Source organism: Protopterus annectens, chromosome 3.part0 (assembly GCF_019279795.1).
Source record: "Protopterus annectens isolate FY-2018-M chromosome 3.part0, PAN1.0, whole genome shotgun sequence".
In the NCBI taxonomy this organism is placed as follows: Eukaryota; Metazoa; Chordata; order Ceratodontiformes; family Protopteridae; genus Protopterus; species Protopterus annectens.
This window is the reverse complement of record NC_056731.1, coordinates 471,019,706-471,032,765: the sequence shown is the minus strand read 5'-3', so window position 1 is coordinate 471,032,765 and position 13,060 is coordinate 471,019,706. Positions and strand designations below refer to the sequence as shown.

Below are 13,060 nucleotides of genomic sequence, written 5' to 3'. Positions count from 1 at the left end.
AGTTTTACATATCTCCAGTTTCCAGTCTTATGGTTTTTCTGCTTGGAAACTGTACCTTTGTTAAGTGGTTTCATGTGATTTCTTCAAAGCTGCAAAATGCTGTGTTGTAAACTGGTCTGGTAAGAGATGTATGAAGTGATTCAGTGGTATCCTTGGTGTTGCATGAGACCTTTAAAGAGTTGCACGTATTTATAGAATGTCCTTATCTGGCTTTGTTAAATGAATGTATACTGTTCAAGTATAAGCTATTTACCATTTTACGAGATCTTTAATGTTGGTGTCATTTCTTCTACCATTGTCATTTAATATTTAATTTTGGTGTCATGATTTGGCCATTTAATCTGTAATCATAGGTTGATAGGTGTTTACTAGGCTTATGACCACAAGGGCCTTTTTAAGCCTAGCCATGTATCCCAAATCTCTGACAAGTTCTGATCTGATACCCTTGATAAGTGTAAGCAGTGGCTTGGGAGATGAAACATTTTCAAGCAGGTACTTAGGAGATGGACCATTTACAGACTCTGGGATGAAAGAGCAATTCCTTTTGAATTAACAGAGTCTGGCTTACTGCCAGAAGTAAAAATAATTGCGCATTTCCCCAGGGCTATGGAATTCTTAGGGTGCTCTGGTGACGTAAAAGGTTGAGGGCATTTCATTAGACACAATGTCCGTACTCAAGCAGGATTGTAAAAATGGTCTGTACAGAATCATGAGATGAAAAAGGTTTAAAATTAGTTTTCTATTAAATATGGAGAATAGTCGGGTACTTCGTGAAGGTAAGTATTACACAGCTGTTGAATGGAACAGAAAGCCTTCCTGGCCTGGGTAGTTTTCTTGTTGAAATCTAGGTAAATAGTGACTTTCTGGCCACACAGCAGAAATGGTTGATTCTCCTTAGCAACGGATAGTATGCACATGTTTATTGCTTATATTTAGAAGGTGAAAAGTAATTTCTCTTGTTGGGAAGTTTGCATCACTCTTCGGCTGCACTGACTGATCTGCTGTCCCTCTCTGTAGTAAGGATAGAGACAGACTGAGCATTTCAGAAAGATGCTTTTTAAGTAACATGGTTAGGTCTCCCTTGTGCCGTAAGATTAGTGGCCGATTCCAAAAAAGCAGTTTTAGCTGAGTATCCCTCAAGCCATGATTTAAATTGAGTGTCCACTTTTTTTTATTTACATGTACTTTTTTCCCCCAACTATCATAAAGATACAGTTACTAGCAGAGCTTTGGCTTTCTTTTCTGCTATAATCATGCATACAGTTTGTAGTCATTATCTTTTTCTTGGCCATCCAGAAACCATCTCCAACATTTATAATTGAGAAGAATAATTAAAAAAAAAAAAAAAGTTGTTGCACCAGGACAGAATCCAGTGCAACTGCAGTAGTTATAACCCCAACCTGATCTGTGCCCTGCCACTTAACCAATATCTTACCCAAGTAATTATGTATGGAATGATATTCACTGATTTTAATTTGTTTTCTTATGAGGAATAGTTTTAAACATGAAAAACTGGAAAAATTCCCATATTAGCCTCAACAAAAAGTTGAGATTCCTCATCAAAACTCCAAAGCCAGCTATGAAGGCAGAATTGTGGCAGACACTAAAAACAACCACAAAGTCTTCTTTAGTTATATCAAGTCTCTCCAAGGCAATACCCAGATTTGCTCTGAGTTACTGCACAATGATACCTCTTATATTGAGCCAACAGATATTGCCAACATACTGGCTGACAGAATAAGTGCCAACTTTACCCCTCCCCAAAGGACCAATCTGAATACTAGAAGAATGCCAGGCACCCTGCATTACTGCAGCACAGGTTAAAGCTACATTGTCTAAGGCCAAGAATACAGCTCCATGGGACCCCACAATATCCCTGGCTGTGTTCTACATGAATTACAAAGTGAACTGGCACCACATCTGTGTGTTTTGTTCACTCACAGCCTCACCTCAGGCTTTGTCCCTACCAAATGGTGCACTGCTGCAGTCATCCCTCTCCATAAAGGAGGAGTGACTACAGACCTTGGAAATTATTGCCCCATTAGCCTGACGAGTCTGATACGTAAGGCTATGGAGCGCATCATCATGGACCTAATTAACAAGGATATAGGGACTCTCCAAACTGTAGATCCCACGCAGTTTTGTTTTGTGAAAGGTAGATCATGGCTGCTCAAACTGGTTGACTTCTTTGAGTCAGTCACCAGAGCGGTGGATGAAGGTAAGGCAGTTCATACAGCCTGCCTCGATCTGGCCAAGGCCTTTGATACCATTCCTCACTCAGAAATTATTGATAAACTCACCAAGCTAGGCATCAACCCCTATATCATTAGGTGGGTTGCAAATTGCCTCACAGATAGAATACACAGTGTTAAAGCAGTGGATTCCAAGTCAGACTGCCGACCAGTCACAAGTGGAGTCCCACAGGGTTTGGTCCTGGGTCCTCTACTATTTGTCATCTACTTCTCAGAAGTCCAGGCCAACATGGAGGGACTCTGACTGACTAAATTTGCAGATGACTGTAAGCTGGGAGCCATTATTAACTCCTCAAGTGATGCAGACATCCTACAGAAAGACCTTACTGAGACCAATGACTGGCGTCAAACCCATGGCCTTAAGGTTAATGTAAAAAAATGCATTGTCATCTCCTTTGGGAAAAACTCGGTTCCAACTAATTACCACATTGATGGGAGCCCACTGTACACTGAAGGCATTATAGGAGATCTGGGGACACAGGTTGACAGCAACCTCTCCTTCGACCACCACATTGCCACTTTGGTCAGAAAGGCCTTCTATGTGGCACATCATATTACCAAGGGTTTTGCATCCAGTAAGAAAGAGGTCATCATTTCTCTCTATTCTTCCCTCATTAGACTAATCATAGAGTATAATGCCCCATTTGGCATGTACCTCACTAGACACCTGCAGCAGCTGGAGAGGCCACAAAAGTACTGGGGGATTTCAATATTGACTGGTCCCACTGCTCCACCAACCCAAATCCCCACCCAATCAATCTATATGGCTTCTCCCAAAATATTACATCTCCAACTAGAATTGGTAATATTCAGCAAAAAGAGAGCACGATTGACTGGATTCTCACCAATAAAGATCCGAACAACTATACCACTGGTACCCTCCCTAATGACCTTAGTGACCACCTTGTCACTTACATTTTAAAACACAAACTTTCTTGTACCAATCCGACCTTATACAAACTTGTTAGAAATAGAAAAAAGTTTAACCCAGAACTATTCCTTGCAGAACTAAAAGCCTGCAACTGGTCTATCCTAAATACTCTACCCCTAGCCGAGAGCGTGTCATACTTCAATGACACTTTCTTAAACATTCTCCACTCTCATGCCCCAAATCGGCAAATTAGAACCAAAGACCGCATAGCTCCCTGGTTAACAAGAGAAACCAAAACAAAAATTAAACTCCGCGACCAGGCTTGGCACAAATGGAGAGCTACCAAAACCCCCCTAGACCGTATTCTATTTCAACAACTAAGAAACTCAACGAAATCGGACATAACTCGAGACAAAAAACAGTATTACCGTCACCTCCAGGACAAATACCAGACTAACCCAAAAAAGTTCTGGGCTGGTTTTAATAACCTCCTCCATCCTGGGAAATCAACTACCCCAACCCCTGAGAATCTCACTGGTCAAGAACCAGAAGTGGTAGCCAACACCTTTAACACTTTCTTTACTGAGACCATCCAGTCCTTAGCCAATCATCTACCTACCTCTTCCCCCTCCTTAACTCTTCCTGATGACACACCTCCTCTCTCCTTTAACTTACAACCAGTTTCTACCTCCTATATCCGTACCCTATTAAAAAAACTGAAACCGTCCACCCTAGCGGCCGATCGCCTCCCAGCGGAATACCTACAAATATCGTCTGATGTCATTGCCTATCCTATATCAATCCTGATTAATAGATCTATAACTGAGGCTACCATCCCCCCTATTTGGAAAATTTCATACATCATTTCACTTCATAAGGGAGGTTCCTCCACAGAAATATCTAACTATAGACCCATTGCAATATTGTCTCCAATAGCTAAAATAATGGAACGGTGTGTTCACAAACAACTCCTATACTACCTCACCCTCAATAATCTCCTGTCTATAACCCAGCATGGCTTCCGCCCCCACCATAGTACAACCACTGCCCTCCTCTCCTTTGTCGACTCAGTCAATAGTAACCGTAACAAAAAACTAACATCCTCTGCTCTCTTTCTCGACCTATCAAAAGCTTTCGATATGGTTAACCACCAGCTATTACTACACACCCTACAAATCCTCCATCTTGACAACTTAGCCCTAAGCTGGTTTAAGGATTACCTCACTGGCAGGCAACAAGCAGTCCAATGGCAAAATAGTCTATCTCACCTGCTCTCAAACAACATTGGTGTTCCACAGGGCTCCATACTTGGTCCCCTTCTTTTCTCTGTTTTTATAAATGATCTCCACACAGTCATCCCCAGAGCCACCTGCATTCAATATGCAGATGACTCAACCCTGATCTGTTCTGATCAGTCTCTTCAGAATCTCCAAGCAGCCACCCAACAATGTTTCACTAAAGTTGAAAAATAGTTCTCCGAGCGGAAACTCATACTCAACCCGACTAAAACCAAGTTACTTCTATTTTTCCCCACATCCACCAATCCACTACCCCAAGAACCCCCCCCTGATAATCCAAGGACCTTCTTTGTGGAATCATTTAATGGCACCATCATTGAGCCCGTCCCCTGTACCAAACTATTAGGTGTCACTATTGACCACAAGCTTAAATTCGACATGCACATTGCCCAAACCATTAAGTCAGTTAACAAGAAACTTGGCTCTATGTACAGTATAAAGAACTTTCTCACTCCTCATGCTAAATTAACCATTGCTCGAACCCATCTCATTTCCACCTTACTATATGCCTCACCGATACTATCATTCCTCAACAAACGTGATCTTAATAACCTCTCTACCACCTACCATCATATTGCCAGATTTGTAACAGGCACACCCTATCGTACCCACCATTGCCTCAACCTCAAGAAACTAGGCTGGCTGGAACTGCCCAATCTTCTTAAACTAAACCAACTCACCGAAGCATTCAAAATAATTAATCAACCAGAGAAAACCCCCTCGCTGAGCAAAATCCTGACCCCCTACACCAACTTAAGTAGCCTTCGATCCTCAAACAGTATTCTGATACTAACCATCAAATCTAATAACAAGGGCGGCGATGCTCTTTATGCTAACTCCATTGGAAAGCTATGGAATTCCCTTCCCAACAACCTCAGGCTCATGACCTCACTCAATCTATTCAAAACTAATCTCAGAGAATTACTTAAGTCTCAATGGTTATGCCCATGTTCCAACCCTGACTAATCCCAATAGGTCTATCAGTACCTAATCTCACTTCTGCCTCTCAAGCTTTATCTAGTACTTTTCTACCTCCACATGTATCTATATCATTTGATCATCTTAAAAAATCCCTACCAAACTATCAGCTTGGATATTTAAATGTTGTTATTCGTGTTTTATTATATTAATGTAGTTTATTGTACCTAATTGTTTAGTGATACTACTGTTAAATGTGGGAGCTTTTTTCCCCGGGCCTCTACTGAAAAAGGACATGTATCCAGCTAGACTAGCCCGGTCAACAAATGTAAAATAAATAAAATAAAAATAAAATAAAGTACCTCACTAAGAGGATCCCAGGCCTTAAATACATGTCCTACACAGACAGACTGAAAGTACTCAAGCTATTCTCTGTCTCATATTGTCTACTAAGAGGCGATCTCTGTTTGACTTAGAAAGCTAAGTATGACCCAGCTCTGTTAGAAATGCTACATCTAAAGAAATCCCAATTCCTCTGCACCACACGCTCCAGAGACCTCAACCTTATTACCACAATCAACAGAACATGCTGGAGGGACAGGTTCATAACCCAGAGACTACGCATGCTCTGGAATAGACTTCCCATACATGTCAAGCAGAGCACCTCAATAGCCCTCTTCAAGAGAAATCTTGATGAGTGGATGGGAAATAGAAAGTTCACCCCAGGGAGCACTCCAGTGGCTCTACTTGATATTGGCACAGGGAACTAATGTCAGGCGGCACAATGCCAGGGCACTTCCATGGGCTGGGCTTATAAAGGCCCTGGGGCCATTACTAGTACAGACCTATGAACATCTTAGCAAGGTTAAGATAGGTTAAGATAAGCAGTAAGAACAGTCTGTCCATGAAATTCTGAGGGCTGTAGTTACGCTGCTTAAGTGAACAAGAAGACTGAAGTGAAAATGGTGTGTGTTTGTGTGTCTGTGTGTGTGTGTGTGTCTGTGTGTCTGTGTGTCTGTGTGTGTGTGTGTGTCTGTGTGTGTGTGTGTGTGTGTGTGTGTGTGTGTGTGTGTGTGTGTAAGTGTGTGTAAAAATATCAAGTCCAAGGTAGTAGGCTGTGGCATCTCTTAAGTGGAGAAGGGTAAATCACTTGTAAAGTTGAGACTCCTCCGAATACTAAGGCAGATGTTTGGATGTATACGAAGTCTGTGGTTGTGGCATGTCTAAGTAACTCCCTTACTCCAAGATAAAGTAATGTTGGAGCTAGTACGGATGTGGAAAGTGGAAAGCACAAGCAGTCAAAACAAGGCAATCCAGGGGACCTCCATGCCAGGGTGTGAAGCCCTCCCTGTAAAAAAAAAAATGCTTTATTGATATTTTTATGAGTTTGAAAACTAAGCTCTAATTTCACAAGAAAAATATAAAATTTTAAAAGTGTTTGCAGTTTCAGTTGCATGCCTTATACATATGATAGGGAAGCCCTTAATGAAGTGCTGCTGTTGCTTTTTCAGAGAATGCAACAAGAATGGGGATGTGGCTTTATAAGGGACTATGTGCATATGAATCAAGCTGATGTACATCACTGTGCACAAAACCTCCTTTAGTTGATCAGATATTAGTGAGAAGGTACCAGTTTTTGAATGTGCCTGTGGGGAAAGGGCAGCCTGTATTTGAAAGCTGAATAGTATTAATGTGTAGGTAATTTGACAGTTTTAAGAGATCTCTACCCCATCAGAGGATGCTTGTCACAAGAGTTGCACATTTAGTGTGTTGAAAGTACTGCTTTCTGACATTCTGTGAAAGAAAGCATAGGGGAAAAAAACAGGTTTTGTATTTCAGAGCATCTTGGCTTCTTATCAAACACGTCAGACTCATAACTGCAAGCCCTTCACCTCTGAAAATTGAACTTGAAAGCAGATAAAGGAAATGTCAAACTTGTTATAATGCCATTAAAGCAGTTTTCCAGGAAGGCTTCACATACTGCACCCCTCAACATGGAGGCTATCCATACAAAAGTTTGATACTCGTGTATACTAACGTCAAGATTGCTATGGCTCAGAATAAGAACAATACTCTTAGGAACCACAATGTTAAATATTGCCTGCAGTGTATATTTTGTCTTGCTATACCAGGGTTCACAGTGTCAGGCCAGATAGTTTCAACAGGAGCTCAAATGGTTCATATTTTCACAGCATCCTTTTTTTGTGCTACAGTCATAAAAAAACTTGACAGACTGCAAGTGTTTTTTACCTCTGATTCACATTTAAAGTAATATTCCTCATCACCATGCAGGCATAGTACACGATAAAGCAGTTGATTTTGTTCTTTTGTTTATAAACATACTCAAATCATTTATATTCACTAAATGTGGACTTTTATAAACATCTGAAATATGCAGATTGTGTTATTTTTCTGTCTCTAAAAGTGTTTTTTTTTTTCAATATTTGAAATGCTGATATAAATACTGTGAACTGTGAATTGGCACTCAGATTTAATTTAATAAGAAGATGCTGGTTTTCATCTTCAAATTCTTGGCATAGATTATAGCCAACTATCCAGATGTCGTGAGAAGTAACTAGAAATGATATGAAGCATAAGCCTCACTAGTAGCATGGAAGGATAAAGTGTCGTGACTTGGTTTTAAATGACTTGGGTGCTTGATGGCATAGGTTAGAAGGATAGGCATGTCTGTCCTGGGGAAGGAGGACCATGCTAATTGTCTCACCAGTAGACGCTAGAGCTCATCGAAAAGATGCCAGGCTGGGATGGGGAGAAGGAAAAGATTAGGCATGAACCCTTAGTCTACTCCCCGTTTGCCTGCCCAGTTTAGGAGATAGGTTTAAAAAAAAAGTTGACCATCTTAGATGATGGCACCACTCCCATGTTTTTAACCCTCACTTCTTAGCTGAGTGTAAAATGCAGGAGTCTGTCCCTCTATAAACCCTGGGACCTAAAGGAATGAATGAGATAGTACAGTAACAGGAGAGTGACTTGATGATTTCGGGGTGTCAACTGAAAATAAAATGAAAGAAAAGAATTTCTATGAAGCATGGCGGCAGGGCTGCAGCTTGGTTGAATGGGCTGCAGCATGGGAGCTGTGAGTACAAATTTGAAAATCTTGGCTCAGCCTCCCTCTGCCTGCTTGGCAGTAAGTCTGAAAGGCTTCACACCCAAACTTGCCTTTTAGTCAACTCAGCTTGAGCTGTTTGAAAATATGGGTGCATGAAAGTTGCCCTGAATCTTTGGAAGCTGACCAGCTGTTTTAACCTTGGCAGGTTATAACTCACATAGCTAAAGCTAATGCAGCAGTGATCATTCAAACATCTGTTGTTATGGTACGTTCAACTTACACAACTGTACTTTTCTTTCTTTAAACTCGGAAACGTTTGGTGTAGCTCAGTATTGTGAGGGTTCCTTTTCCAATTCTTCCAGGCGGAATCTCTGGCTTTGTTTTATAAACAGTATAAGCCATGGGCAATTAGAACTGAGTATTTTATTAGTATGCATTTTTATTTATTATTTATTATTTATTTATATTATTTTACATTTGTTGACCGGAATAGTCTAACTGGATTTATGTCCATTTTCAGTAGAGTCCCAGGGAGATAAACTCCAGGAGATTACTAGACTACTAACATACAGGTACTAGTTATACAGTTAAATACTACAAATTTTAAACAGTTCAGGAATCTCTTCATTTCTTCAGGGAATATCATCTAGAATATATGCTAATGCACTGTGGGAAAGTCATTCAGGTTCTGAGCTTTGTAGACCCATTATGCATGTAGACTTCTGTTGTCTCAGCTGATGAGACAGCTAAGAAAATGAAAAAAAAGTATGCTTTACATTACTGGTTTTACTGTCACACTGGTATAAATAGAAGATTATTGGTGCTGACGATGTGTGGTAAATGTTCAGTCTTCCTTTGGGGACAGATTTTTTAACAATGTTGAAGAGTTAGTGCTTTAATGGAAAGGAGGTGTGTATTTGCCTCTTTTGCAGAGGTTTCTTCCCACATTCATGATTATACAACATGTGGTTGAGTGCAGATAAAACTAAAAGGAATACTTAAGATATACATTAATCTTTTGAAAACTGATACTTTTCTTGCTATGGCAGTACATAAAACCATAGGAAGTGTTTGTTATTTTAATCAACATTTCTCTTTTTAAATGTTTTTTATTAGACCGATTGGTTGAATCGAATGCATTGCGAAAAGCCATTGAAACTGTATATGCTGCCTACTTACCGAAGAATACACATCCTTTCCTTTACCTTAGGTATGGTAGTTTAGCCAATCAAAACAATTGCAAAGCAACTTCCTGCTAACTATTATTGATAATTTGCATTTCTTTTGCAGTCTGGAAATAGCAGCGCAAAATGTAGATGTTAATGTACATCCCACCAAACATGAGGTTCACTTCCTTCATGAAGAGAGTATCGTAGAGAGCATACAGCACCATATAGAGAGTAAACTACTGGATTCTAATTCTTCCAGGACTTACTTTACACAGGTGAGACTATAACATATTATTGATTTTGGGGTAGGGGTGCACATGTGCTGTTTGCACAAGAAAGTACTTTTTCTACAGTTTGTTGTCTCACTTTCTTACTCATTTCTTGTTTAATTCATTTGTTTAACTTAGAAAGCACTAGGCAACATGCCTATATCATAGTAGTGTGAGTTAATAATTAGATGTTGAAAATAATACATGCATGACAACAACAGTAACTAGAAAAACTTCAAACATCAAATTTGAATCATGAGCAGCAAGTACCTGTATTATTTTGTTTATACCATTTTGTTTCAGTGAATGTTTAATGCAGCTTAAAAATCAGTAATCAGGTTGTATTGCTTTCGTGAGTCATTATTTTTCCTGCGTCTGTCACAGCAGTGGTGCATCTGTCATTGTTATTTTATTTCAACATCTGTTGTATATTCGGATGTCATGATTATTTTGGTTTACATGTGTTAACTTAGCATGTTTATTTAAAGGACATAGGAGTGAGCTCAACAGTTAGTAGGGTCCCTAAGTCATATTAAGGCACAGCTGCGCCACATATATTGTGCATGTCAGTTAATTAATACAGGCAAGCTGAGTAGCAGCAAAAAAAAAAAAAAACTGAGGTTCAGACGCAGAATGATTGAGGTGAAGTACAGAAGATTGGCAAGGGCCAAAATGTTGGTATAAATGTGTATTATGTATGCCAGTATGTTAAATGTTCTTCTTTTGGCTTTTCCTGGTTAGGGGTCGCCACAGTGGAACACTGGTCTGCTAATGATTGGCAGTAGATTTTTTACGGGTGCCGAGGTGCCAGCTCACCGTCCAACCTTCAACGAAAGCATGCCCATTCTACGCATGTCTTTTGAATGCCACTCGACCGTGGGGAGAACATGCTAGTATGTTAAATGTAGTCAAAAAAAAAAAAAAACAAATAAATAACACCAAAATATGGAAACGATGTAAAAAAAAAAAAAACAGGCTGGTAGAACTTGGTAGTTCTTAGACTGATACAAGGACAAGCATTTGTAATGGCTGACAATGTACTGGAAATAAATAAAAAATTATATCACATTGAAGTTCATGTGAAACATTAGCATACTGATACACAGTGTGGCTATAGATGTATTTGAAAACGTACATAGTTTGTATGAAACATGGTATAATAACTGAGACAAGGTTATAGGGTCAGAATGGGGCTGACCGTGAGTTGAGTTTTACTTGTATAAGAAAATCCTAACACAGTGGTTAGTATTTAAAAAAATAAAAAATAAAAACAGAGAGAAACTTAAAGGACATTAAGTCAGCTAATGCCATAGTTTTATTTATTCATTTATTGCTGTAGTCCCCCCCCCCCGCACACACACACACACACACACACACACTGTTGATTATCAGTTGCCTTCCAGCCAGTTGGCCCTATCATTCACCATCACTGTGGCTTAAGACACACTGGGGAGGCCTTTAAGACACACTGGGGAGGCCTTCATTCTGATGGCTGTCAAGGTGGTTGGAATTTTTTCTGCTTTATGCACTGTCCCCTGCATGTGCTCTAGAAGGGATATGCAAGGGGCTGACTGCAGAAAGCATCCGCTTAATTCTGCAAAGGGTATTCCATCCAAGAAGCTCTGTCCCCACCCCCCATATCATGAGTGGTAGTTTCACTGGTCTCCACTAGGGAAATTGCAACAACCTTTTGTGCCTCTGACTGCATACTGCCCTCCCCACCCTCGAGCAGGTAAGTGGAATTTGCCATTTCACTCTTTTTCTTCCTTGCATGGCTTCACCTGTAGTGGGGCCACTAATCAAAGCACAGTTGCCTGGGTTGTACTCAGGGCTCTGTCCCCCTACTCTGCTATTACTACAGTTACAGAAGTTACATGATGCCAGTTACATTTCCAGTGCAGCTGCAAGTGATTTTTTTTTTATATTATATAATTCTTGAATTGTCTTTATCCTAGGAATTTATCTTAGTTTAAAGAGGATGTGATTCCATAGCTTTCCTACTAAGCCAGAGTAGCATAATCACTAAATTTATTTTTAATGGAACAGTAACAAGTCTGCTAACAAATGCTCTGATTTCACAGTGATTCAGCAAACAAGGACTTTGGATAGGAAGGCGCAGTCTAGAGAATCAAGAATTTTATGTCCGAACTTTAGCTTAATTAGTGCCAAGTAATGCAAAGCTATAGTAAATCCAGTAACGATACTCAATGGGCCTTCTGCCACTGTGGCAAACAGTGAAAATGGCTATCCCACTGTATGTTTACTCAACCTTTTGAAAAAGGGAAGGATTAAGAGTTGTAGGAAGAGATGCTGACTAAAGTAAAGGTAGAAGTAGTAAGTATGCAGTAGAGAACCTGGTGTTTGGGGTGAGAAAAGGTTTTGCCCATTACATTATGCCACAGTTACATTTCCAGTGCAGTTGCGAGTGATTTTTTTTTTTTATTATTATATAATTCTTGAATTGTCTTCTTCCTGGGAATTCATCTTGGATTAAAGGGAAGATGACTGCATGGCTTTCTACTAAGCCAGAGGTAGCATAATCACAACATTTATTTTTTGGTAAGAGAACAGTAAGAAGTCTGCTAACAGATGCTCCGATTTCTTAGTGATTCAGCAGATGCAGTCTGTTATATAGTGCTGGACTGTATTAGTGTCATGTTTAGGCCTTAATCCATGTTTTGTGATAAATATTTAAATCTGAGCTGACATACTGGAGAAGTGCACACATTTGTCCAAAATGTTTGAGAGGAGTGCAGTGGGCCAATGGTTAATGAAAGTAACAAAAAGTCTTATCAAAGCTGGCTTCCAAACAGGAAGAATATAACCTTTGATTGATTTGGGTAGATACTGCAAAAGCAGCAGACTTCTAATCCAGTTTTTATGAACTACAGAGTAAGATCATCTTAGACAGAGGACCTAGGTTTAAGCTTAAGGTACTTGTGTGCAGTGTTGACTCAGTACATGGAAACGTATGGCCACTTAAAGCTGTGAGTGCTACATTATCTGCTCATTTGAGGACTTGTCTTTATATAATACTTCATGAAAATAATGAACAAATTGATGAGCTATCTCTTTGTCAGAGAAGGGATGGAGGAGTAACTTTAAGATCTCAGTGAAAAAACTGGTCAACAGTTTCCCAGAACCTAATAGGGTAAAAATAGCATGCATTCTGTTGATGGAGATGGCACGTCTTTTTGCATGACTTGATAGTTT

At 39.8% G+C, this 13,060-nt stretch overlaps 1 protein-coding gene across 1 annotated transcript in view; it reads left to right on the top strand.

Moving 5' to 3' along the window:
- The window catches only part of MLH1 (mutL homolog 1), a 2,895,606-nt gene that overhangs the window by 1,584,900 nt on the left and 1,297,646 nt on the right, over nucleotides 1-13,060 (top strand). The window contains exons 10-11 of the mRNA XM_044064896.1: nucleotides 9,526-9,619; nucleotides 9,700-9,853. Coding sequence (XP_043920831.1) covers nucleotides 9,526-9,619; nucleotides 9,700-9,853 — 248 coding nt within the window. The remainder of the gene's footprint in view (nucleotides 1-9,525; nucleotides 9,620-9,699; nucleotides 9,854-13,060) is intronic.